Raw genomic sequence first — 24,263 nt, 5'->3', positions numbered from 1 at the left:
TCTATGAAATGCAGTGATTAGTAGCTTCCCTCCCCCGCTGACCACTAGGAGGATAGGTAGCAGGCCATGCACGAATGTAAGGCAAAACCCTGCACAACTTCTGCATGTAAAAATCGCAGCAATTTAGAGCTGAGAAGCAGGGCCAGGCCCATCAGCACTTCTGTTGCGTTCCCAAAAGAAATGGGAAAGAGCTACCGGGCTGGTGCCTTAAACTCACAGGACAAATGCCTGAATCTCTGCGACCCTACACCACCACCAAACCCACAAGGCTTGGGGAGGAGGCGGCCGACACCAGCACTCTACCCCTAGCACAGACCAAAAATCCTTACACGAAAAGCCCGCCATCCATAAGCAGAGCAGTTAAGCAACAGAAAAGCACAAACTAAGCGAAAGAATAAATGGAAGCAAACAAAACGCAGCTCACAAAAGAGTTATTAATTCATTGCCGCTTTAGTGCTCCCCTCTTCAGCGCTGCTAGTGTCTAGCCTGCACGAAGCCGAAGTGTGGGAGGACTCTGCTGTCCCTGGTTGTGTTGTTGTGTAACATACACCTACAGGGCTGTAAAACAAACAAATGATTAAAAACATGTGCTTCGCAAGGCTCTCTGCTGCATGTTTCGCATGTGACAACCGAGCAGGGGCTCTGCGTTTGCATGGGCTAAGGAAATTTCCACTCGTAGTGCTAGAGCCCCACAGTAATCCTGTTGGATTGAAGGGGCTTAAAATGATTAGGAAATGCATTTGTTTCTAACTTGCCTTCCCTAAAACACAGTCTAAACTTCCTTAAAATTGCATATTCTAGGAAAGAAATCTTGCACCAACAAAGAACATAAGCCATAAAACATGAGAAAATAATCCACATGGATGTTCACATCGCTTCGCCCCTTCTTCCCCTTCCTATATGCTCTTAAAATGTAGAACAAAGCTTCCAGGAACATAAAAGTAATTTGCTCAGCTCTAATCACTTCAGCTGTTTCGATGTATCTGCATGCATACTTAGCATAATGCCCAGACAGAATTATAGATTTCAGACCAAACTACATTGATAATCTGATCTTTAATCAGGGAGAGCTGAGGGGTCCGCAAACAGCAGGTGCTTCTGTACACCACGCTGCTCCGAGACAATGGCGAGCAGGGCTTCAGCTTTCCCCCTCGGTTCTCTGTTTTTCCTTGGGTTATGAAGTGAGATGCCAGAATTCATACCAGAGGTTCTTTCATGTTAACTTTTACAGCCGCCTATTAAAGAACACTCCAAAGAAATAGTTTCACCATGCAATGTCACTTCCATAGTAAATATTTTTGTGAAACAGAGCTCGCGTATACGAAGAAGGAAATTTTTCAAATTCTGCCCAACACCTACTCCCTCGAAAACAAAGCCTTCTGCTCTGGACGAAAAATCCTACATCATGCTACCCAAGCTTATGCCTGCAAAGCAGCGTTGCTTAAAGGAACGTCGCTATTCAGTTACTGCACTGTATCTCAGTTCCTCCATCAATAAATTCTCCCCTGTAAGGCAAGTTATTTTCTCTTTCCAAATACAATTAACTTTGGGATGTACACAGCAGCTAACAAAGTCTGGGTAACACTTAGTCCTGTCCACTTTCTGGATGTGGATGCACAGAACTCTTTCCACTTTCCTGAACTGTGGGTAGGACAGGTCCTTGGTATCACCAGGCAGCCGCTTCCCTCCATCGCTGCCCCTTCTCCACCTCCCCTGCCTGCCTCCTTACCCTGCTGACCCTTTTCACGTTAGCCCTCTGCCATTTGCGTCCTACTTTCTGCATCAACACCGCTGCATCCTCCCTTCCCCTGCAGTTCCTGTCCGTTCTTAATTCTCTGAACTTGCTTAGACTCCTGATATCTGTCCTTCTGCCCTTCGTAACGGGGCAGAGGGCAGCCCCGACCCTCCTCCACCCCACATACGCCACCACCGGAGCTTCTACCCTTGGATGATTCCCCCTACCCCGAGTCTGGTTTTAACCCTGACTCCATTTTCTTGCCCTTCACTTTTGACTGATCCTCATGCTACTTCACAAACAGTTCAGCTACCTTCCGACTCTAATTTTCTTGCACTCCCTTCTTCTGTTGCTTCCTAGCCCAGTTTACTCCTCCCCTCAACACCGACAGTGACAGAAATTTCATGCAAGAAGCCTGGATTTAGTCCAAACAAAAGAAGCTGGTAGTCATCTTAATCACAGGAAAAGCGAATATCTAACAGCTAAAACTCTCCCAGCTTATGTCCCAGCAAGAGCCGCTGCATGCAGTGAGCACTTGGCATAGAGAAGAGCTTTTGCTCAGTGCTAACAAATGCGAGTGTGTGGGGAAAAGACTGGGGAAAACAAAAGAAAGTCCCCTACCACCAGCTTGCAAGGAACTAAACAGTTACAAACACCAAACCTCTGGTTGTCCTGTAACTTCACCCACATTTTCCAGATGGGTTTAAGAAAAAAAGTCTCAGAGAAAATGCACTGAAGCAGAGATTTTACCTTTACATGAAACCTGGCTGTAATCATCCCCTACAGCTTCAGAAGCATGGTTCTAAGGGATTCTGTTTTTCGTAAGAAACTGCCAGCACTGGTGAAGGAGTGCAGAAGGAGCCACCATAACGCATCCAGAGGAGCAGAAACGCTGTTTAAACAAGTCTCAAAATCAAGGCATTAAAGAAAGAAAAACGGGCTTAAGATCAGACATGACTTCAAAGCACTTTCCGAATCTTTTTAAAAGCCATTCATGGCCTAAACAATCACGTCAGCTCTCTGATGCCCTCCCAGTGCCACCGCTGTTCCTCTCTTTGCTGCATTCTTCCGCAGCGTCCTGAGAAACTCCCCAAACCCCTCATTCACAAGTTTTCCCTCTGTGAAGTTCTTGCACATCTGACTACAACTTCAAAACTGAAAGCAAACATGAAAGCATGGTCTTCTGACAAAGGCAGTTGCTGAAAAGACATTTTTCCACTGTTTTTCAAACATTTCTAAAAGCAGGAACTGGAGCTGGTTACTTTGCTAGCCTGCCACTCGTCTGGGGATACAATCTTTGAATAAGAACATTTCTCCTCAATTTAACAGCCGTGGTCTGCGTTTCTCTATCTGCTGCCATCATTTTTATTAGCTGTAAATACTTCTCATTTCCATCCTGACTTTCTTTTTTTCCATCTGTGCTTACAACAGGTATCATCCTAGTCTTCAGAGGATTTTTCAGGAGCATTTGCTCATCATCATCCTAATTCTGTCAGAATCCCTGAAAACAAGTTAACCAGCCCCAACAAATCAAGTGCTTTAAGTTCACAGTTTTGTTTACTGCTTTGCCAACTTGCATCTCTATTTCCACTACCCATTCTATCTTCTGCCCCACTTTGAGCTCCCAAACTGTGGCAGAGCAATCCTTGAGACCTGGCAATACCTGCATTACCTCTGCTACTACTTTCTAACCACGTAACATCCCTTCCTTCTCTCCTCACAGCTCCACGTGCCTAAGGAATGGCTTTGTTTTCCTTACTGCCTGCTGCTGTAGCTAAAGAAACCGGACTTTTCCAAATCTGCCCGTTACCTTTACCCACACTTTTCAATATACTGCGTTCCTCTGATGACCTTTTTCTTCCCCTTTCTGTCAGGCTCTGCTCGTTTGTGACATTCTTCTCCAGGTGTTTCAAGTCCATAGTTTTTTGCCATCGTTTTCCCCTTTCTTGGGACATTTCCTAAATATTTGCCACGCTTTAGTAAATAAACTCTTCAGTTCTGCTGACTTAGCCAGCTCTCAGTTTAATGACTGGCTCCTAAATACAACTTTTGGGCTTATTTTGCTTTGTTTTTCCTTTTAATTGCTTTGTTTGGCTTTTGATATACAATGAATCAACCCCTAATGATTCAACAAAACACTTCGCTCATTTCCAGTCTCATCCACAGCAGCCATTTGATTGCTGCCTTTAAATCAGCAGCTCTCACAGCAGCTTCTCCTGCTCCTACATGCTTCCTCCTGCAAAAAATGAACATCTCGGCCTGTCATCACAGATGTCTGACCATAATGTAGCTGAAACACAGCTCTTGTTTTTCCCCCTTGCACTCTTCCTCCATGCCTGCAACGTTAGCACACACTTTACCAGATTATAGCCAACAGGTTTTCTTGAACTGAAACCTATCACCAGCAACACAGACTCCTCCTGCACAGTATTTCTACTACAAGCTTAGAGCTTCTCACCATTTAATTTTGATTGTTACACAATTCTGGCCTTGACAAATACAGTCTTCCTCAGCCACATCCGTTCACGATACTGCTAAAAAGCCTTTCATTTGTCTTCTGTGCAAAGCGTCCCTCTCCGTACTTGCAATAGTGCTCTCTTTTGCAGCAAATGTTAAGATGATGGTCTCTGATCTTAATGCTCACAAGCAGGCAACGCCAACCACCTCTCCTTCACTTCTGATCCCCTTTCCTCTGATCAGACTTACCCCAGCCACCAGCACCCACTTGTTTCTTCAGAATCACACCCTCATGTTTTCCTGCCTACCAGGTAGTTTTGTTACCAGTGCTTGTTTTTCACAGAACCTACAAACTGCCCTGAGCTACATGCATCGCTAAACATAGAATGGGAAGGAGAACGGGGGATGGAAGACGTTACCACAGCAGGAAAGCACACAGGAAGATTCCACCCAGTGAGTGTCTCCTGACTTTCCTCTTTTCTTCTTTTTTTCCTATCCACAGAAGAAACTTCTTCCCTATACATCAGCTTCAAGAAGAACATAACATTTATTTGAAGCCAGTGAGGACAGAAGGCAAGTGAGGCCACTTGCCCATCCCTAAAGGGGAGTCCCAGGGGTGTGAAGCCCCGCTGAGCTCTAGGACCATGGACAGGGCTGCCTTGCCCCTTCCTACAGCCAACCCCACTGCTCGGCCACAGCCACCCATGGGGGGCAAGTCCAGGGAGCTCCCCCAAGAAAGCAGGGCAGAGAGCTGAAACCCTCGGCAGCAGAGCTTTAAGGCAGGCAGAGGGATGAGGAGACCGAGCAGCAACGATGTACAGGGAAGCTCCAGTGATAGCCAGGACAGTGGATGGAACAGCTACTCAAAATGGGGCCCGCCCCAACTCTTCTGGAGCTTCAGGGGTAAATGTTACTTCTTTCTGGGGAACAGGGTCTGACATGGAGCATGGGGTCTCAATATTCAGGCTCAGAGACTTTAGACAGGGAATGGTTATATATGTAAACCCATGGAAGGCAAAAATTGCAAAAAAATAAAAGAGTTGATCTAAAATGTTTAAGGACAACTACCCCAATGCATATGAATAAAAAGAAACCACTTCACAGGGGTCAAGCTACTGACTTGCTTCTATTCTGCTGTCTGTTCATCAGCCATGGCGTGTTGGACGCATGGACAGTAAGTGCTTTGGAGCAGGAATCAGGCTTTTCTCCTGACAAAACGAAGGCCCCACCTTTACCAAGCACTGCCGTATATTCTGGTACGGAGAGAACAGCATGAAGGTAAGGAGAGGAACCTACGGTGGGTTAAACATAAGCAGAAAGAATTACCCTCTTTCCATGTCTACTCTCTTTTATCATCAGCACGAAGACAGTGCAGTGAAGCTGGTTCTGAGAAATGCAACAGCACTAGAGAAAAAGTCAGAAGATAAGAGCCACTGTTAGTAAAATAATTTGGAAACGTGTCTATTTTCCATTGATACTCCTACCAGGAACAAGGCATTTGGTATTAGGAAGCAGATGCCAGTTGGATGCACCAAGGTAAGGTGCACAGCAATCTACGTACATGGCTTGAAATTGTTTTATCTGACTGCATCGTCTGTACCTTAGACGTTCAAGGCTGCAATCCTCTATTTTATAACACGCACAGAGCTCCAGCTGCAAACCTACAATTCAGTTCCTGTATTTCCCCAACTTCCATCTTCTATTTTCCTCTCGGAATAGAAAAAAATTCCCACACTCCTTCTGAAATCATAACGCCATTTGTGTCATAATGACTTTTCCAGAAACTTCTCTGGATGCTAATGACAAACAAATATGACTCCAGAAAGGAAGCAGAAGTGGAAAACACAAAAGTCTTAAACAACACTGTATTTATGGAACTGTATTTAGTAATGAGCTAAGAAAAGTGTGCAAATATGTTCTAGAAGGAGCACCTTATAGTGGGCACAAAGATATTTTAATAGAAGGAAGTACACAGATAATAGTAGTAAATTTTCCAAAATGCAATATAATGTGACATTTTCTACTACTTCTCAAAATCCACAAAAACATCTTCACACAGATTTCCAAAGCAAGACGCTATCACAAACGTAGCATGAGAAGACAGAACTCCAGTCCTGAAGCCCTAACAACCCAAAACCACCTAACGGGAAAGTACAAATTTTGATAACATGCACATGTATCCAGACTCACATTCACTGATCCTACCAAGCTGTTTTTACCTCTTGCCCTCGTTAGCTTGGCAGAACCACAACGGAGTAGGGAGGATTAAAAAATTCTAACATACAAGAGGAATTCAACTAGAGTCAATCCCTTACAGCTCTCTAGATCAGCTGAAAGCTGTGGGATTTCCTTACAGGGAATGAAGTTGTTTTCATTTCTGATACAAAAAATTGTGTTTTAAGTGACAATGAGGAAAGAGAGGACCTGATACTGAAATGACACGCTGCATTCCCAGGAATGGAAATTAAAAAAAAAAAATCAAAAAACAAAAACAAAACAAAAAAACACACAACTACTCATTGTAACTGTTAAATGACAGACACGTTAAGGTGCAATGGTCATGGAACAGGACCTAGAGAAGAAAGGCAAACACAAACCTGAAATTACAAGTTATGGTTTTAACACTCATTTCACAGATTTTATAGAAATTCCTGGACAGTGGCTTTTAAATAAACCCCAAAAAATCAAAATTATTTACATCCAGCCAACTGAGACCATCCTGACCTACCACCACACTATTCCTTTTGCCTGTACGCTCTCCATCGTTCCACCACACATTTATCCTGTCTACTTACGACACATTCACCACGGTAGAAAGTGCTGCTGTGCTGTGAGAGGCAATCCACTAACCTATTAAACTTCTGTCAACGTTTCCATTCTCCTCCCTTCATGTGCTTGCTGTGAAGTTTAAGCAGGCGGGGTAAACTCTGCACCCCAAACCCTGACTTAGATCAAACGGTCCTCAGCACATCAAACAACTCCCTGTTTAGAGGGAATCCTGAACAAGAGCTCCCCTGCCCCTTCGTTCTTGATTCAGAAGCACCTCAGCACACAAAAAATTAGGTAAAATACATACTTCAGATTTTTATGAGCTTTGATTCCAGTCTTTTCTAGTAAGACTTAACCCATGCTTCAAAAATAAAGTGGCACGCTTGGATACTGTTCATTAAATCACTCTATAAAATAATAATTTCCCAAAATCTTTAGTAATCACTGGTATTAGGACCACTTTGCAGGCTCCATTACAGTTTAGGGACTATTTTATTTAACGTAGAGCACATAAAAGAGAGAAGTATATGTTCCAAGTAATAGCAGTACTAAAACCAAATTTTTAAGCATTCACAGCTTAAGAACGGTCACTACACAGTTTCAGATCCTGTAATAAAGGGAGACCAGAAGCAGTAAGCTGAAAAGGCTGCATTTGTCAAACGAGATTACTGATTTCAAGCAACCCCTCCCCCCAGCCATGTGACCATGCTCTGGACTATATCAATTAAAACTTGTTTAATCTTAGTCATTATCATGCACGCAAAGATTAAACAGTAACCTGTAAGGCCTGAGACGTACCACTCACTTGTACCTTGGCTTTAGCAGAAGCTAAAGAGATCCCCATCGTTTTGCTAAGCAACATCCTTGTCTGAGAACAATACAGAAATTACACGATTCCTTGCCTTTGGAAATCACTCCGTGCCCCGGGAGCATGCCTTTCCTAATCCCTTTCCACTACTCAAAGCAAAGGATCAGATTCTCTTTCTTGAATAGGCCACGGTTTCCAAGCGTGCGCACTTCTGGGGATCTCAAAGACCATAATGAGCGGTCTGTAATTAGTCTATACAATTACATAAAACAGTAAGACTCCAAGTATTTTCAGCTGATATTAAAAATCAATCATACTAGGCAAACAACAGAGGTCAGTTCATCCAAGTTCAGGAAATGCTGATTTAAGGCAACGCCATCGCCCACAGAGACGTAACTGGTAAATTACCACACACAATCGTCCAGCATCTTATCGATTTCCTCACTTAACAAGCCCTTTACCACTCCATCACAGAAAGCAAGGCCTCATTAATCGAACTTTTAAGACATTATTAGATACCTGCTCATTAACTAAGACAGAGTTACAAAACTGGTAGCCAGCAGTGTTAACGGTAAGCGCAGAAGGCTTCCCATTAGGATCTGGAAGCAGATATCTTTGTTTGCACAGAGGTGAGCTCAGGCTAAGAAGTCACGCCAGCCCCCAGCTCCTGCGCTACCTCCCCGCATCTCTGCCTGCAAGGGAGCACAGGGCACGAGAGAGACTCCAGCTAGCTTCGTGCAGGCTCAGTCCGGTCCAGAACCAGATCTAGGAAAAGCAAATAAGAGACATCCACTAAACAGCACTATTTACCAGTCCCAGCTTTTCGTTTTGTTGATTTAAGTATTAAGTTTTCATTTTCCAGGATACTGAACTGCCTCCAGTTAACAAACCGCCTCTTTCACAGTCGCTTTGTAAAATCAATCCATACACAAAGCCAATAGCGAAGGTTCAACTTACCAATTTACCACGTTGGGTAACACATTCCCTAAATCATACAGAGCCAAACCTCCTAGTTTTCCATGCTGTACCATACACTGCAGCGGAGTAGTGCACACTGGGAACTGATGCTTCACCGTGCTTGCGACACTGGAAATGCAGATGGGTTCCCTGTGTTACCTGTACGTTTTCAGATGCCTTCTTTACTAAGCCTTTGTTCACAACAACCTCATGAACCAATTCTTGCCTAGCCTTTTGGAAGAAAAACATGCTGAGTGCTGACTTCTCTGTTACACAATTTATATCAACATTTTTATCAAAGGATCACATTTAACCTGAAAAACCAGGCATATTACATTGAAGGACCGGAGCATTACCAAACCGAAGTAGCAGAAGTCTACAGATTACACAGTTTTGAAATCATGAAAATTTGTTTGTTGTTCTTGACATATCAAAGCACAAAAAAATAAAATAAAAAAATCAGTAGTCACTTAAACACATGCTGTAGGACATCAGCATGAACGGACAGCAACTGCTGATATTTTGCCAAAAGTGCTAGATAGATCAATAAGATTAAGAAAGCCATAGCCAGTGCGATTTCCCATCATCTGCCATGCAAACTTTACTTGGATCTGTAAGACACTAGGCACGTTCATTACCATCTTTATCAAAAAAGCTAATTTTTGAAGTGTCTAGTATCTGAAATATGCAGCGATACCAACTAACACTCAACATCCTGCCTGAGTTTCTCTACAAATCCAACAGCGGTGTATCAGTGACCTGATACAAGAAAAATGCCAAGCATACAGATTAAATAAGGAAGGAATCCACTGATGCAAACCTTTAAATGCGCGTCATTCTCCTAACATTAAAAAAGTTTTCAAGATGCAACTCATTGAGTTGAATTTTTAAAAGACCTTAAGATGCACAATGTAAGTTACAAATTTCATATCATATATACACTTCGTGAAAATGGACATTAAAGAGAAAACAGCCATGAAAACAATAACTTTTCTACACTTTTTCTCCTGAGAAACCGTGTGACATTCTTGCAAACACAGCCTGAGAAACTGAGGCTGAGACGAAGACCAAATTTTGTGAAACCTGTAATAAAAAATCTCTCTCACCCTAGCAAAACTGCTTTTGATCCCAATGCTTACACTAACTTCTATTTTGTGTCAATCAGTTATTAGGCAGCTGTACCTTACAACTTCAGTGGTTCACTATTATCGATATTCTTTAAGTCACCTTTCACAGAATCGTGGATACAAAACTGTTGATCTTAAGACTATCAGGCTAATAAGGTATAATTAAAGCCAGGCACTTAAGTGCAAGCTTGCATGGAAGAAAATTACCTCAGGAACAAAACAGCAATTCCTTCTGTGCAGATTATTCTGAATTCAACTCCTTGCTTTAGTGGTTTTGGGAACTGGCAAAACAGGAAAATCTTGAAAAGGGTGTTTAAACACCTAACCTGGGTTTTGTTCGCTTAATAATCCATTGCTAGTGGCAGCTCTTTTGTAAGAAGGGCCACTAACTACTGACAAGGTTCTTTTGCTGAAGAGGCTCTTTTCAAAAGCCATGCTTACTGCAAAAACAAACCAACTCCGCACACACCGCCAGGACTGATGTAACAGGTAGACGGGGCAAATTAATCTACATCACAAATATCCCCTCCCACAAGTTTCTTCAGAGAAGCTGCTGGCGGAGGCGAGATACGGAGAGGCTCCTTTCATTGTGCGCACACGGCTGGGACGTGGAATGTGCTCTAACTGTGTTCAGACCTGTCCCAGGTTTCCGTCTGGTGGGAAACGGGAGGGAAAAAGGCTCCGTCTCTCACCACTGCTGGCAGCCACCCTCCTCGGCAGGGGTGGCTCTCACCAACAGGTTCAGCGACACGCTCCGGGTGCCTTTCAGGGAAGGCAAACAGCTCTCTTCCCCCGACCAAAGCCGCTCGCAGGAAACGCGCGGCCCCGGCTGTCTATGGGGAGACAAAAAGAGGGGGCTCAGGCCCCCCCAGGGGAGAGGTTTTGGGGCGGCTGCAGGGAGGGCAGGGCTCCTGAGGGACGGTTACCTCAGCACACACGCCCGGGGGAAGCGGAGGGGGGTTCAATCGGGACTAGGATGAGGATTAAATCCCACCTGTGCCAGGAGGGGGGAAGGAGGGAGAGGACCCCCGCCCGAGCCCCCACCAAACGGCTGGGGGGCCGGTTCAGGTGCCGCTGGGAAGGCCGGAGGGGGGCAGCGCTTCGTCCCTTCCCCCTTCCCTTTCTTCCCCGTCCCCGGGCGGGCGAGCCCCGTTTCCTCCCGGCGGCAGCCGAGGGCGCTGCTCGGGGCCGGGCGGGGAGAGGCAGCGGCAGGAGGCGGCAGGAGGCGGCGGCGCCTTGTTCGCCGCGGCCAGGCCGAGGGGGCTGCGCAGCCCCGCACCGCTCCGCGCCCCCCTTCCCTCTCCTCCCCTTCCCCTTCCCTTCCCTGCCCTCCTCGGGGGGCTCACCTCCTCGATGGCCGCCACCGTGTTCCTGCACTGGGCCATCCGGGTGGTGAAGTTGGAGGCGGTGGGCGACTTGTAATCCTCATTGGTCTCGGACACGAATTCCGACACGGAGATCTGGTCCGGCATGGCGGGGCGGGGATGAGGGGAGGGCAGAGGGGAGGGGAAGGGGGGGAAGCGGGCGGCTCCGGGGGGGGAAGGGAGGGCCGAGGGGGGGGGCTCCCCCCCCCTCACATCGCTCGGCAACCGGCGGCGGCGGCAGCGCCCTCCCGGCCGTTGTTCCTCCGCCGCCACACAAGGAAACTCCCCGCACCCACACTCCTCCTCCTCCTCCTCTTCCTCCTCCTCCCGCCCGGGCACGCAGCACCGGGGGCCGGGCACACGCCCAGCGGCGGCGGCGGGGAGCTGGCTCCTCACCCCGCCTTCCTCCCCTCCCTCCTCCTCCTCCTCCTCCTCCTGCCGTCCCTCACACACCGACACACGCACACAGGGCGGAGGCGCGGCCGCACGACGCCCCCCTCGCCCCCCGGAGCCCGCCCTCAGAAGATGGCGGCCCCCTGCCCAGCCCGCCTCGCCTTCTCCCCCCAGCCGCCACGGCGGGCACCGGCCGGCTGATGGCAGGGCGAACCCGGCCGTGCGATTAAAAAATGTGTTTAACAACAGCGAACGCGAGGGTGGGGAAGGTGGGGTGCGTACCTGGTGCAGGGTGGAGCGCCTCAGGTGGCCGCGTCGTCCCTGTGTGGCTGCCGGCAGGTAGCAGGGATGTCCTCGTCATCCTTCTCGGTCTCCTCATCTTCCTTCTCATCCTCCTCCTCGTTCTCATCTTCGTCCTCATCCTCCTTTCTTCTCCTCCTCCTCCTCCTCCTCCTTTCCTCCTCATCCTCCTCCTTGCTTCGCCATCTGCCTTTCCCCAGCAGAAAGTGATTTCTGTTAAGAGTTCACTTGCATAGTTCCAAGGCAGCCAAAGGAAAGTTTGAGAAATGCTGTCATTCCCAAGAGATCCGCGCAAAAAAAAAAATGCTTGCAGGCTAAGTTAACGTTTGTGTCTCGTTTCTTAGAAAGCTTTTTTTTCTGTGCTGGAGGGGGAAGCGTTGTTAGCAGAGCAGATGCTTTTTGTGCTTTTTATATGAAGCCACAAGGATGAATGCAGGCTGAAAACGCAAAAAGCAGTCCCAACTGTGGGATTCGTGACTAAGGCAGCAGAAAGGAAATTGACAAGGTGTTGCCATGCAGGCACGGTGCCTTTGTTAGAAATACAGGGACGTGATCTACAGTGGCGATCTCTCCCAGCCTCAAAGCCCTCAGGATTTCCAGCCTGTTAGTGCAGAAAGCTTTGGAAGTTTGTATTTTGACCCAGGAACTCTCCAGCGGCTTTTCACTCCCCTCTGGTGATACAGTTATTAGCTTTTTATGAGTGATTCTTTATTACTGTGATTTAAAACTCCCCGGGGAATTCAGATGTGTAAGCAGGTACTCTTTTGCCGCACTTTGTAAAATGTCCAAGTACATAACTGCAGGCCGAACCAGATGTTACTTCCACTTGCAATCCTTGCTAGCGCTGTGTTAGGTTCTCCTTTAACATAAACGATAAAGTTTGTCAACCACATTTCTTCTACTGACTGTAATAAAGCAGACAAAGGAACAGTGACTATCTGCATACGCTTTCCTTTATTTAACTCTTACTAGTTTTTCCATTCTAATCATTCTTTATTTTCTCTCGTAAAAATCAGCACCATTATTTTGGTTCTGTCTCCATACAATTTTGTAGTATGAACCCCTCTCCTTGTTAAGACGTGTATGTTTCAGTTAATGGGGCATGTACCTGTGTAAAGTATTTCAGTGCTAATGGGTTAAACGTCTTGCCTGCATGTCACATATACTTGTGACCAGGCTTAGTACAAATATTCATTCTTGCTAAAAATACATCTGATGTTACATCTTAATTTTTGTATCAGCTGATGGCAATACCATTAGAGTAATACCTAACATCGCACTATTAATCTAAATTTAATAAACACTAGCATTCTTAAACTATCATATCTTCCAATGTGGCATATCTACTTACAAAATTTGAAGGGAATTAAAAACTTGAGGACCAAAAGGCAAGTAACACTAGATTTTAATGTTTTGCAATAGCTGTATCTGATATAGTCCAAATCAGCAGCATAGCAATGATGTCCCTAGCAGTTGCATCTTCAGCCTGATAATACATGCATCTAAGACAGTATTCTTATATAATGAAGCCTTAAATTCTATAGACCATATTTATGCAGCAAATCAGATTGGGTGATTTCAGTGGTATCTCTTGATTTTTTAATGGATTCAAATATTTGCCATCCTAGTGAAACTGCCAGGTACTTTGGTCTGTCTTTTTGCTTGGAAGGTAATGCATTTCACTCAACTCTCCTTTATCCTGGAGCTAAAGACTTGTGCTTGGTTGGTTCTGGAAGGTTTTCTGGAAGACATCCAATCTTAAGACTCAAAAGTTTGGAGAACCTGCTGCTTCTATCAGTGTTTTATGACAACAGTTAGTCACAATTACTCTGTGTTCCAGCTATTGCTTGGTACTGCAACCTTTTTGGTGGTTTAAGGAACTATTCAGTACTCATGCATTTCTACCTATGAGCATTCTTGTACACCACAATGAGATTATTTCTCAGTTTTGTTTCTTGATAAACCAGGCTGATTGACTCCTCTTTTTTAAAGAGGGCAAAGCTGACTTGAATTGCTTTGTATTGGCCACAACCCAAGACTGTGTACACAGATGGTGACTGTGGGTCAACTGACATGTGGTAACTTGTTACTCTGCCGTAACACTTTTATTAGTGTGTGCCAGTCCCGCGTCTCTCACTGAAAGGATATTTTCTCAGCCCTTCAATCATTTTTATAGTTCTAACACTTCAGTAAATTAGGTTTTGGTTCCCTGTTTCCTTACTGATACATTCAAGAGTTTCATAAGAATTTTTGGTCCCAGTATGATAGTGGTTCAGCTCTGTCCTCTACATATTTATGAGCAATGCTTAATTTCAGCATCCAGCCCCATTATTTTAAGTTGTAAGTAAATGGTCCAGTAAAATGTCTCATTACAATGTCCTAAACTCTGCAGGTTGCTCTGCTGAAAAGCATCTAACCTTGTGGTTATTCATAGACCACATCTCTACAGAGCGGCGTGAAATACCAGGGTTTATTTAGTTCTCTTTCACTTTCAGAGGATATGAAAATCAGGAAACCTGGTTTGTACAAACATTTCATCCTATGCTGACTTCAAACCAATATTAACAGTTTCATTGATGAGTATTGTTAAAAGCACGAGTTAGACCTTCAAAATCACAAGGTAGATTTTAAAATAACATCTTTTTTCCTTTTTTTTTTTTGAGCCTTTTGAAATTATATATGTGTAAAAAAATATTGATTTCTATCACTGTCAGTAAGTAAGAGCCCAAATCACAGACCGGGTGCTATACAAACATAAAAGAGTAAGGCAGTCTCTGGAGATCTTAGCTGGTGGAAAAGCAATTGAGTGAATATAAGGAAATACTGGGCCACACTTGGTCTGTATGACAGTCTGTGATCTTGGCACACTATTGTCCAAGTATTTCCTAAGACATTTTAAGTAGGGTCTTCAAGAAAGATTATGAGATAGATTTGGGGTGTTTAAGGGGGAATCATTACAAGAATGAGGGTTAGTGTGAGAGAAAGCACACAAGACTTGGGTCCTTGAAGTTTAACCGTTTGGAGTAGGAGGTTAGCATCGTGGATCAAACAGAGGCAAAAGTTAACGTCTGTTTCATGAAAGGGCATGCAGAAGGAGTTGTAAGAATAGCAAGGAGAAAACACGATGAGCTGGTTAGCAAAGTCGATGATCCCTCAAGCAGCTGCCTGGAATAGGACTCAAAATGTGCGGGGATTTCTTTTTCCACAGTAGTCATGTGTCATTATTGCCCTTTACTGACTAGCTCAATAACAGATTCATTCATGGTAGTTGTTCTCTCTCTCTTTCTTTCTTATCAATGTTTTTTTCACAGAATTTCTTTCTTTGATAACTTCAGAAAGTCTTGGGAAATATTTTTCTTGGCCTTCTTTGTAATATACTTGGTGTTTTACAGGGATTCTTTATTAATTCTATTAAAGATGTGATTTGAGGGAATGCAACAAGGAAATGGTTCATAGAAAATCTCATTAGCCTCATTGTTTCTCTTCACACTTAAAAAATAAGCACTCATATAGATGTAGTCTGTCAGCTGTTAATTACTGGGTGACAATTTTCAGGCAGGTAGGTGCTAAACTCAGAAATTTATGAGTACATGTAAGTCAGAGCAGATAGGTTATACACTGTGTGATAAGCCCTGTTACTGGATCCTGTGGTTTTATCCAAAGTCTTAAGATATTTATTACTTTACGTGAAGTATCAGTTCCTGGTGTTCAGTGTTCAGATAAGCACTTTCAAAACAGACTCCACTCTCCAAAACTAGTTCCTGTAGATTTAGAGAAAGGCTTCTAGTTGTGATTTCTAAAGGTACAAAATGCTAAAAGAGCAAACATTTGGTTATTTTTAAATTACACCTATGATTTTGAGGGTCTAACTCATGTTTTAATTATACTAACTACAGTGTGTAGCAGCTTTAGAATAACAGCGTCTACTGTTTAAGAATGAACTCCGGGCATTATTCTGTTGAAAATAGTTCCTATCTGAAAACGTTGGATTTGCTCTCGTGTATATTTGTAGAGATTTATTTCCACAAATGTGTTGTACCTCTGTCTAAAAATTCTGCAAATTAAGTTGGTTCAGAAAAGGATATTTTTTCAGGTGCTTTTGAATTTGGAAGTGCCTACTTGGGAACAGATGTTACCAGCACGTGTGGTATATACTTTTCTCACTCTTGGTACGTATTCATGTTCCATTGCACTGCTCCCTCAGACTTTTGTGGGTAATTTATAAAGATCTATTTTCCCTAGTATTGTAATAACTACACTTAGTAGCATGTGGACAAGGAAAAAAAAAAAAGACTACTGGTATTTTGTGCAATTTCTCACTTCTTCCAGAAGATGCTCTTCTAACCAGTAGCAGGGGAGTATGCTACTTAAACAGTGAAATTGAACACATCTAGGTCTTTAAACCTGTCAGTGTAATGGAAATTTTTCCTACTGAACTTTGGCAGAACTGCACCTTTTTAATATTTAAATTTGGTAATGATATCTTATTATCACTGTATTTGTAAGGCGTGACCTGGATGACCGTGTGTATTCCAATGTGTTATATAATAATGTTTCAGGTTTTTGGAATCCTGTGTTCACTTTAGTTGGTCAAACTGATTATTTCCGTGCTGCGATTTCAGGATGCCTTCAAGAGCTGCCCCCCTCATGATGCCTCAGGCTGGATTGTGTTGCGTGGATCAAGCTACAGGCCCCTGGGCCATCTCTAGCATGTGAATCAGATGGGAAGCCCTCAGGGATAACAACTGCTGAAGAGTTACCTTGCTACAGACCCAGAAAGGTTGTTCAGATACTCATGCTGTACAGATTGTATTTCCACTGCATGACCTCCACTTCACCCTTTGTCATTATCCCTCACTACCACAGCCTCTGGGTCTCTGCACTGGTCCCATAAGCCAGCCTGCTAATACAAGTGCAGGAGAGCACTATCAGAAGAGGGAAACTCAGTATTTCTAGTACCTAGGCAATCGTAGATCCTGCTGCATTCACAACATTCACAAGTACAAGCACATCATGGAGGGTAATTCCCAAAGTTTCATGTCACCCCCAGCACCAGCACCACATCCTTCTTGTTGGTAGCTAAGCAGTGTCCAAAGAAGGTAATGCACCAGAGGTCAACTGCCTTTCTGTAGGCTTGCCTTTTTGATCTTATTCTGATAATACAGCTTCAGATGACCAATGAAAATATCCAAGATCTGTCTGTGAGCCACTTTCGCACTTACCAGGCCATATTCAGTACACCGTGCTTTCTTGCATCAGCTCCTTGGCATATAACTTGGAATAAGGTGATTTATATTCTAAGAAATTACAGAATTACAATTCAGTCACAGGTCAGCAGTGTTCTCTGTCTTCAGGTGGCAGGAATGACATGGAAGTCAACTGAATCGTGTTTGGAGACATTAGGTCCCATGGGCACACCATGAAGAGACAAGAGGAATGTTCTTGGATTCAGGAATTCAAAGAAAAAGAAAAAGGAAAAATGCATTGTTTTCAAACACAAAGGACCTTTTATTTGTCTCATAAATTTGCTGTCAAGGAGAGACTCCTGAAAGTCAGTTCAGAAAGTAACAGTGCTTCATTGTGCAACTGGAATTTGAATTTAGAAGCTAGATAAAAAGCTTGAAGGTGGTCTCTCTCCAAAGAAACAACTCGGAATGCTATGAAACCTCAGGATATTAAAGACAATTCTATCTGGCTAGGGCCTGAGCAGTACAGAGGAAGAAGGACTGTCAAAAAAGGGAACTAAAACTGAAGTTTACCTGGTTTTAACATGTAATCTAAGTATAGAAATTCAGAGTTCCCCCATTGCAGTGAGGCTTGGCTCAAAACAAAGCAGAATTTAACAGAAAAACATACTACATTTGGTCTCCCAGAGTCAGTCTCCCAATCAGAGTGAAGCACATGTAATCATGTACTTTGTGAATGTCTGTTAAATAAAATATGATGACCTTTAAAGTAGAGAATATATTAATAAACAGAAGTAAGTCTTATAGCCTGAAGTCTCATAGCCTTGTAGGGTAAAGTCCTCACCTTACCTATTCAAACTTCTCTCAGATCACTTGCCTCGAATGGGAGTGATCAGGCAGTGGTGAAGTAGCTGCCTCGGATGCCTTTAAGCAGCCATCTTTTGCTGCCTTGGTTGCTTGCCCAATGCTGATATTCAGGAATCCATGGAAAATGGCAGATAAACCAATGTTTTTGTTGGTTTACTGTGCAGGGCAACTACCAGGTGATGGGGGACATGGCAGGCAGCAGGCAGTGGGGAAAGGAATTGCCTTCAGAGGTCGTAGTCCGGCTCTTGTGATCTGCCTGAACAAGGTCCTGCAGGTGCTTCAGATGCTTGTACTTTACTGGTCTGGAACTTCAGGCCTAGAAAAGGCCTGAATTGTCCTAGGAGAAGTGCTTATGCTACTCTGACAGTAGAAAGAGCCTACAGAAGCTGTACAACATGGGCCAGGAGGCTCTCAGGCAGGAAGGATTCTGTGGAGAAGATCATCCCCTCAAGTTATATCAAGGAGACATATTTTGTATAGCACCATGAAATCTCTGACTACGTGGATAATGAGAGAGAAAAAGAAGGTATGGTCAAAAACTCAACATTTTCCCTGTGGATAGCTAAGATGTGGCTAGACTGTTAGGAAGGAAATCTTAAATGACTTTCACAAATTTTTAAAAAATATTAGTACAACCGTAGGTGAAAACTTATCTAGGGTATGAGTGTAGTGCACTGAGAACACTGTCTCAGAGCAGAGCTCTTCCTTTTATAGTCAGTGAGGAAATAATGTGTTATCTATATAAGTTATCTTAGGCAAGCAACGTAGCACGCATGTCTGCTGGTTACGCACAGTCAAACTGATTCCTGACCTTTGTCAAGGGAAAGCCCTGATTCCCTTCTCACTCCTGAATCTCTTCACCACAAACTTGTTTTGGCTGTCTTTTGAGGTTACTCATACTGTTAATAAGTTTCTGTCCATGTTTGTTTTTTCTTAACGCTATATCCTAGCACTTGACATACTCAAATGTGGGGTAAGTTAGTGTGAGGTGTCTTTGTGGCCTACAAACTTCAGCCCAAAGGTTACTGCTGGAGAGGGGAACTGAGAGTGAAGGCTAGGAGTAGGCAAAAATTAGGTTTAGTGTCCTTACTTACTAACACTGTCTACATTGTTGCCATAATGGCCTGCTCTCTTTACTTCTAAGGCATCCCACCAAGGAGACACTTTATCAGACATCAGTTTTAGAATGGCGATGACTCTTTGTTTATTATACCATGAGATTGTGCAGTATGAGACATCATCCTGAGGCAATTGCCAACCCTACCTCCACTGCCTTGGCCAGTTTCCACAGTGCCACATGCCAGGCCAAGCCCCAGGCTCCCACATGCGGTTCCATCTCAGCAGCCCATCTCTTTCTCGGAAATGGACTTGTGTGATCTGAGGGACCTCAGATAATTTGGGCTGGATGTGGGCTGACATGTGCCAGAGTTTGAGGGGTGACAGGCAGTAGTAGCATTGACTGGAATGATGGCAAGGAAGTGGTCTTTCAGAAAAGGCCTGCAGGTGAAAAATAGAGGAAGGGTTGGGGGTGGAAAGGGAGTGAAGATGAAGGAGTAGCATATCCTGTCTTGTCCCTCCTACAGGACAAGTCATGGTAATGCAGGACTGACTGGCGAGCTGTATTTGTGACATCTGCTGAGAACTTAGAGCTGCGCTGTCCATTGAGTTTGGCAGCTCTTGGAAGGACGAAGGAAAAGTTGACCTCATCTCTGAAGTGCACCTCCGTGCTGGAGTGTGGCAGACTGGAAGAGACTCAGAAAGATCAGCTCTAAGCTGTGCAGTGCATTCCCCTTGCAGTACGGAAGACGTCAAATCTGAATTAACAAATTACTTTTACTTTGTGTACTCCTGTGTTCTTGAATGCTGGCCACAGGCAGAAGTAATGGTTATTCAGGCCTGTGGTTGCTGCCTATCTCAGTTGCTCCTAGCTGGGGAAAGGGAATTGAGGCAGCACGTCACAACAGACATGCATCTACAAAGCATGCAGTATAGAAGGCAGATTTTGAGTGGCTGGCAACCTTGGGCTAAAATGTGTGTGTGTGTAAGTGTCTGACGTTCGATAGAGGGGTGTGTTCTCCCTGGATTAATCCACGTTGGTTGATTTGATTTTGATACTGTCTCTGAAGATGATTTTACACAGCAGTGCAGCTGTTCCGTCTTCCATTTCAGACCGTGCTTTGTGTATCAGGATTTTATTTACAAAACTTTAATTCAGTTGTGGATCTGATTTTATGAAGTTGTCAGATATGAAGTGCTTTCAGAATAGTGGGCAAAGGATTTAGGATTATGAGTGTCTCTGTCTTAAGCTGCCATTAATAGCCAGTCAACATCTAGAGAGTTTGGAAATTTTTCATTACGTCAGGGAATTTGTCTTGAGATATAGATGTCAACAATTCAAATCTATCAAGGTAAGATATCTACCTACTAGAATTGAGACATTGTCCTTTTTTGTTTTTTCTTCTTTTTTTCCCTAAAGTTGTTTGTGTAATTGATGCAGCTGAAAGTTACCAGTGGGCAAGACAATGTCCCTGCTGAAGAACAGAACAGACCATGGCGCATCTCCTTTGAAGGGGACAGCATGTCAGATATATACTGATAAGTTAAATGGTAAAAAGTAGAACATGGGTCCTGGAGTGCAATCAGCCATACTGCTAAATTGCTAGAACTTAACCTATGTTTGACATAGGTTTTGAAGACTTGAAGTCTTACAGAAAAGGTATAAGCACACTTTAGGAGATAGAACAGCATACTAAAATGTTTTTAAACATTTTAAAAATGTGTTTTAAAATTCCTTAAGACAGTCAAGGATTTTGAGAATGACTATAAAATGTTGTAATCACAGGACTTTAAAAACAGCCATGTCTTCTGTACCAGTTCTGAGTGTAGCCTCTCTTTCTTGGTATTTAGCAATAGCTTCTGAAAATGAAACATTCTGATTTCAAAGTACAAAACAAAATTAGTATAAGAAGATGTTTTAAAATTTCTTCCAAGAAAAAATGAAATAAAAAGTACTTTGATCACTACAATCACTGTTCTCGTGTAGTTCAGTTTGACTGCTGATGTGCTTAGCCATTTGTTTATGCCTGATACCCAGAACGAGGTAAAACTGGTATACAGAGATTGGTTATTCGTCCATTCTCTCTTGGCATTGTGATTAAGAGCCTGTTTTTAAATGAGAATCTCTTCCAAACTGACAGGCTCACCCTAAATATGTTAACTAATGCTACGGCTGGTGCCTCCTTTTGCTAAATCTAGCAGCCTCAGTCACAGTAGCCCTACATGCTATAGGTTTGATTTTGGCTTTTTGTGGGTTTTAAGTATGCCATTGCATTTCCTATGCTGTCATCTAAATAATTATGGAGTCTGCTCTCATTGCACTTATCTTAGCAGTACAGTCTTAACTTTGCTTGCATCTCACCTATTTGTGCACAACATATTACTAAGTCATAACCCTCCAACACTGGTGCTATCCATTTTAAAACGCAGCCCTAAGTGTGCAACTGCTGCCAGGCACTTTCAGAATTCATGGGGGGGTCTGGCAATGTTCCTATACTTAAAGGACAATGGGTGCAGGGACTGTACGTGGATAACACTGTTCAGTGTTAAGTTAATCATGATATGATAATGGAGTTTCTTCGAGTACAATTATAATGTTTTGAAGTACATTATGAAATTATGTGGGAAATCATAAACAGATGAAAAAGCAAAGCATAAGGATTTAAATCATCTCTGAGGCTGTTTCAAGAATAGCAGAGGCACTTAGGCACTAGAAAGATGTGCATGTCAGAAATGAATAGATTAGGCAGGACCTGAAGGCTTATAGACTTCAGAGAGAAAACAGAGTGAACAAAAACTAAATCAATACAGTAAGATATGTATTAATTTTACAGTCTCCCTTATTACTTATTAAACACAGTTTAAGGAAACAAAATAATTTCATTAAATGGGGAGGGCTGGGATAAGTAACTAGCTTTAACTCTTTGAAGATAGATAGCATTTACGATGGTAATAAAAAATCCACTATAGGCAAAGCATTCTAGCTTTGAACTTTATTAATTCAATCGTTATTTTACCACTAAAAAGAAGGCAGAAAATATGTTTATTTATGTGGCATTTATCGAGGGTAGGGAATTAAATCATAAGCACTAAAGGTAAATAAAACCATCTGTGATTATTGGGAACAGTAGGGAAAAAAGCAAAGGGAAGGATACAGATTTGTCTGAAGTAGTGAATTATGTGCACTGTTCATGTTTGGTGAGTACCAGACCATCTGAATAAGGCTTATGAGGTCTTCAATATGTACAAAAAAACAAGAGCGTTAAAACAAAGACCTTCTTTCATTGTTGTTATCAGCAGCTGATCCCTACCAAGCTTTGCCGGATTAGTGGACAGACAGTGACAGACTCTAGTAGAAATGTACAGGCCTACAGATGCCACAAAGTTCAATCCTTTTACATCAGCTGTTTTTCCTGTGTTTGAGCAAAGCTGCATTAACTCTCTTAAGGTATCTGCCAGCCTTTCTCCTGGTGTCACCATCTAATGACTAAAAGGTAGTGAAAAGCGTTAATGAGTACGCAGCTCTCAGTGGCTAAAAAAGTGTATCATCAGCATCCAGAGGAAAAAGAAAACAATCTGTTCTTGAAGTCTAGATAGGAAGAAAAGCGATACAATCATGATGTGCCTTAAGATGACAAAAGAAGAGGTGCTACCTTCTTTATGTGCTACCTAAAAATACCTAAATTGTCCAGGAAGAACCCACACTTAGGATCAAAACAGATGTAATACCCTGTCCTGTAAGGAATGAACTTTTCATGGCTTGGCCCAAAAAACCTGCAGGCATATTATCAATTAAGAGAAACAAATTACATGCCAACATGTTGCATGGTGTGTCGTGATTAGTAAGTTTATCTGATTAAAAATAATAATGAAAAACAAAAACTAAAGCATCATTTATGTTGACGTTAACATTTACAGTATCCTATGAAGGAAATAAAAAATAAGTAGTCAGAACTGCATTTCTGTTAAGAATTCCAATGCAGTAGTACTTGCATGCAGTGCAGTTGCTTTCTCTGATGTATGTAAGTGGCCTAAGGCAGCCCCTTAATTCCTCTGCATCCCAAGTACATGAAGAAAATCTGGCTCTATAGAATGAGTCTGTCCACATGGGTCGGAGTAAGCTGAGCATGAGGATTTGCCCCATTCTTCCCCTGCGCATGAATGGCATGTCATGGAAAGCATCTTCACCACACTGAAAGCTGATGCAATCCAGTCTCTCACGGGACCAGCAGGGAGGCTGCCCAGGAGATTCAGGTTCTCTGAGCTGAGGTTATTAATTGACTGTTAGCTTTTCCTATCCTAAATTTAAAAATACCTGGACGGTGTTTTTATTAAACTTACAAATCCAAATCTAAATCTTTCTTGCATTGGTATTCATGTGACCAGTCACACTCATCTGAATTAGGTTATTGTCATGAATTCAAAAAGCTGGATTTGATTGTTATTTCTGTGTGAATCATTAAAGTTTAGGCTAACGGAATCTATAAATAATGCGGCAGTCTGAAACACACTTCAGAAGAACAGAGCCAGCACAGTTTCCACAGTTTTAAAGGAGGTGTGTGGTTTCTGAACACCTCTGAAGTGAGGCCACTCTGGTGCAAACTGCAAGCAAGCTAATTTAACATTTATGGCTTTACAATCTAATTTGCTCCTGTAAGGGAATAACAGATTCTGCAAAAACTTATAATGATTTCCGGTATACACTTCAAAGCACATATGCCATTTTGAAAGCAATTCATACCTTTTCTAAAGCATTCTTTAAATTTTGGAAAAGTTGTTGTGTAAATACTACATTGTTTCATCTTTAACAAAGGAAAATAATTAGTGCAGTAATTTGAAAGCAATTTATGAGAGTCAACCAAGAGATTTAACATAACATCCTAAGGAAATCACATGATTTCCATTCATATATTTTCATTATTTTTACACTCACAGAAAATAAGACACTTTATTTCCAAAGCTATCTTCTTATGACAACTCTCAAATGAGAGATATTATAGTGCACAGTTGTTTTTGCTCAAAGATGGAATCATAGAACCACAGAATGGTTTGGGTTGGAAGGGATCTTAAGACCACCTCATTCCAACCCCCTGCCATGGGCAGGGACACCTCCCACCAGACCAGGCTGCCCAAAGCCCCATCCAGCCTGGCCTTGAACACTTCCAGGGATGGGGCATCCACAGCTTCTCTGGGCAGCCTGTGCCAGAGCCTCACTGCTCTCATAGTGAAGAATTTCTTCTGAAT

The 24,263-nt window shown here is 43.1% G+C and overlaps 1 protein-coding gene and 2 long non-coding RNA genes across 7 annotated transcripts in view; 1 reads left to right on the top strand and 2 right to left on the bottom strand.

Moving 5' to 3' along the window:
- ASAP2 (ArfGAP with SH3 domain, ankyrin repeat and PH domain 2) overlaps positions 1 to 11,469 on the bottom strand; it is an 87,676-nt gene extending 76,207 nt beyond the window's left edge. For 4 of the 5 annotated variants that reach the window (XM_048071300.2, XM_066994909.1, XM_066994910.1 and 1 more), the window contains exon 1: positions 11,200 to 11,469. In XM_048071300.2, coding sequence (XP_047927257.1) covers positions 11,200 to 11,325 — 126 coding nt within the window. In that variant the 5' untranslated portion in view covers positions 11,326 to 11,469. The remainder of the gene's footprint in view (positions 1 to 11,199) is intronic. The other variant, XM_066994911.1, reaches the window with a different exon arrangement.
- Positions 570 to 11,161, bottom strand: LOC125183635 (uncharacterized). The gene is made up of 3 exons (XR_007165962.2): positions 5,793 to 11,161; positions 5,519 to 5,596; positions 570 to 5,445 (listed from the first exon to the last, which is right to left on the bottom strand). It is a non-coding gene; the product is annotated as an uncharacterized lncRNA (long non-coding RNA).
- A 347-nt stretch (positions 11,470 to 11,816) lies between the features above and the next one.
- On the top strand, positions 11,817 to 20,964 carry LOC125183636 (uncharacterized). Its single transcript, XR_010830599.1, has 3 exons — positions 11,817 to 11,949; positions 16,004 to 16,079; positions 16,533 to 20,964. It is a non-coding gene; the product is annotated as an uncharacterized lncRNA (long non-coding RNA).
- Positions 20,965 to 24,263: the final 3,299 nt, after the last annotated feature.

This window comes from Anser cygnoides, chromosome 3 (assembly GCF_040182565.1).
Source record: "Anser cygnoides isolate HZ-2024a breed goose chromosome 3, Taihu_goose_T2T_genome, whole genome shotgun sequence".
NCBI lineage: Eukaryota > Metazoa > Chordata > Aves > Anseriformes > Anatidae > Anser > Anser cygnoides.
This window is presented reverse-complemented; position numbering and strand designations above follow the sequence as displayed.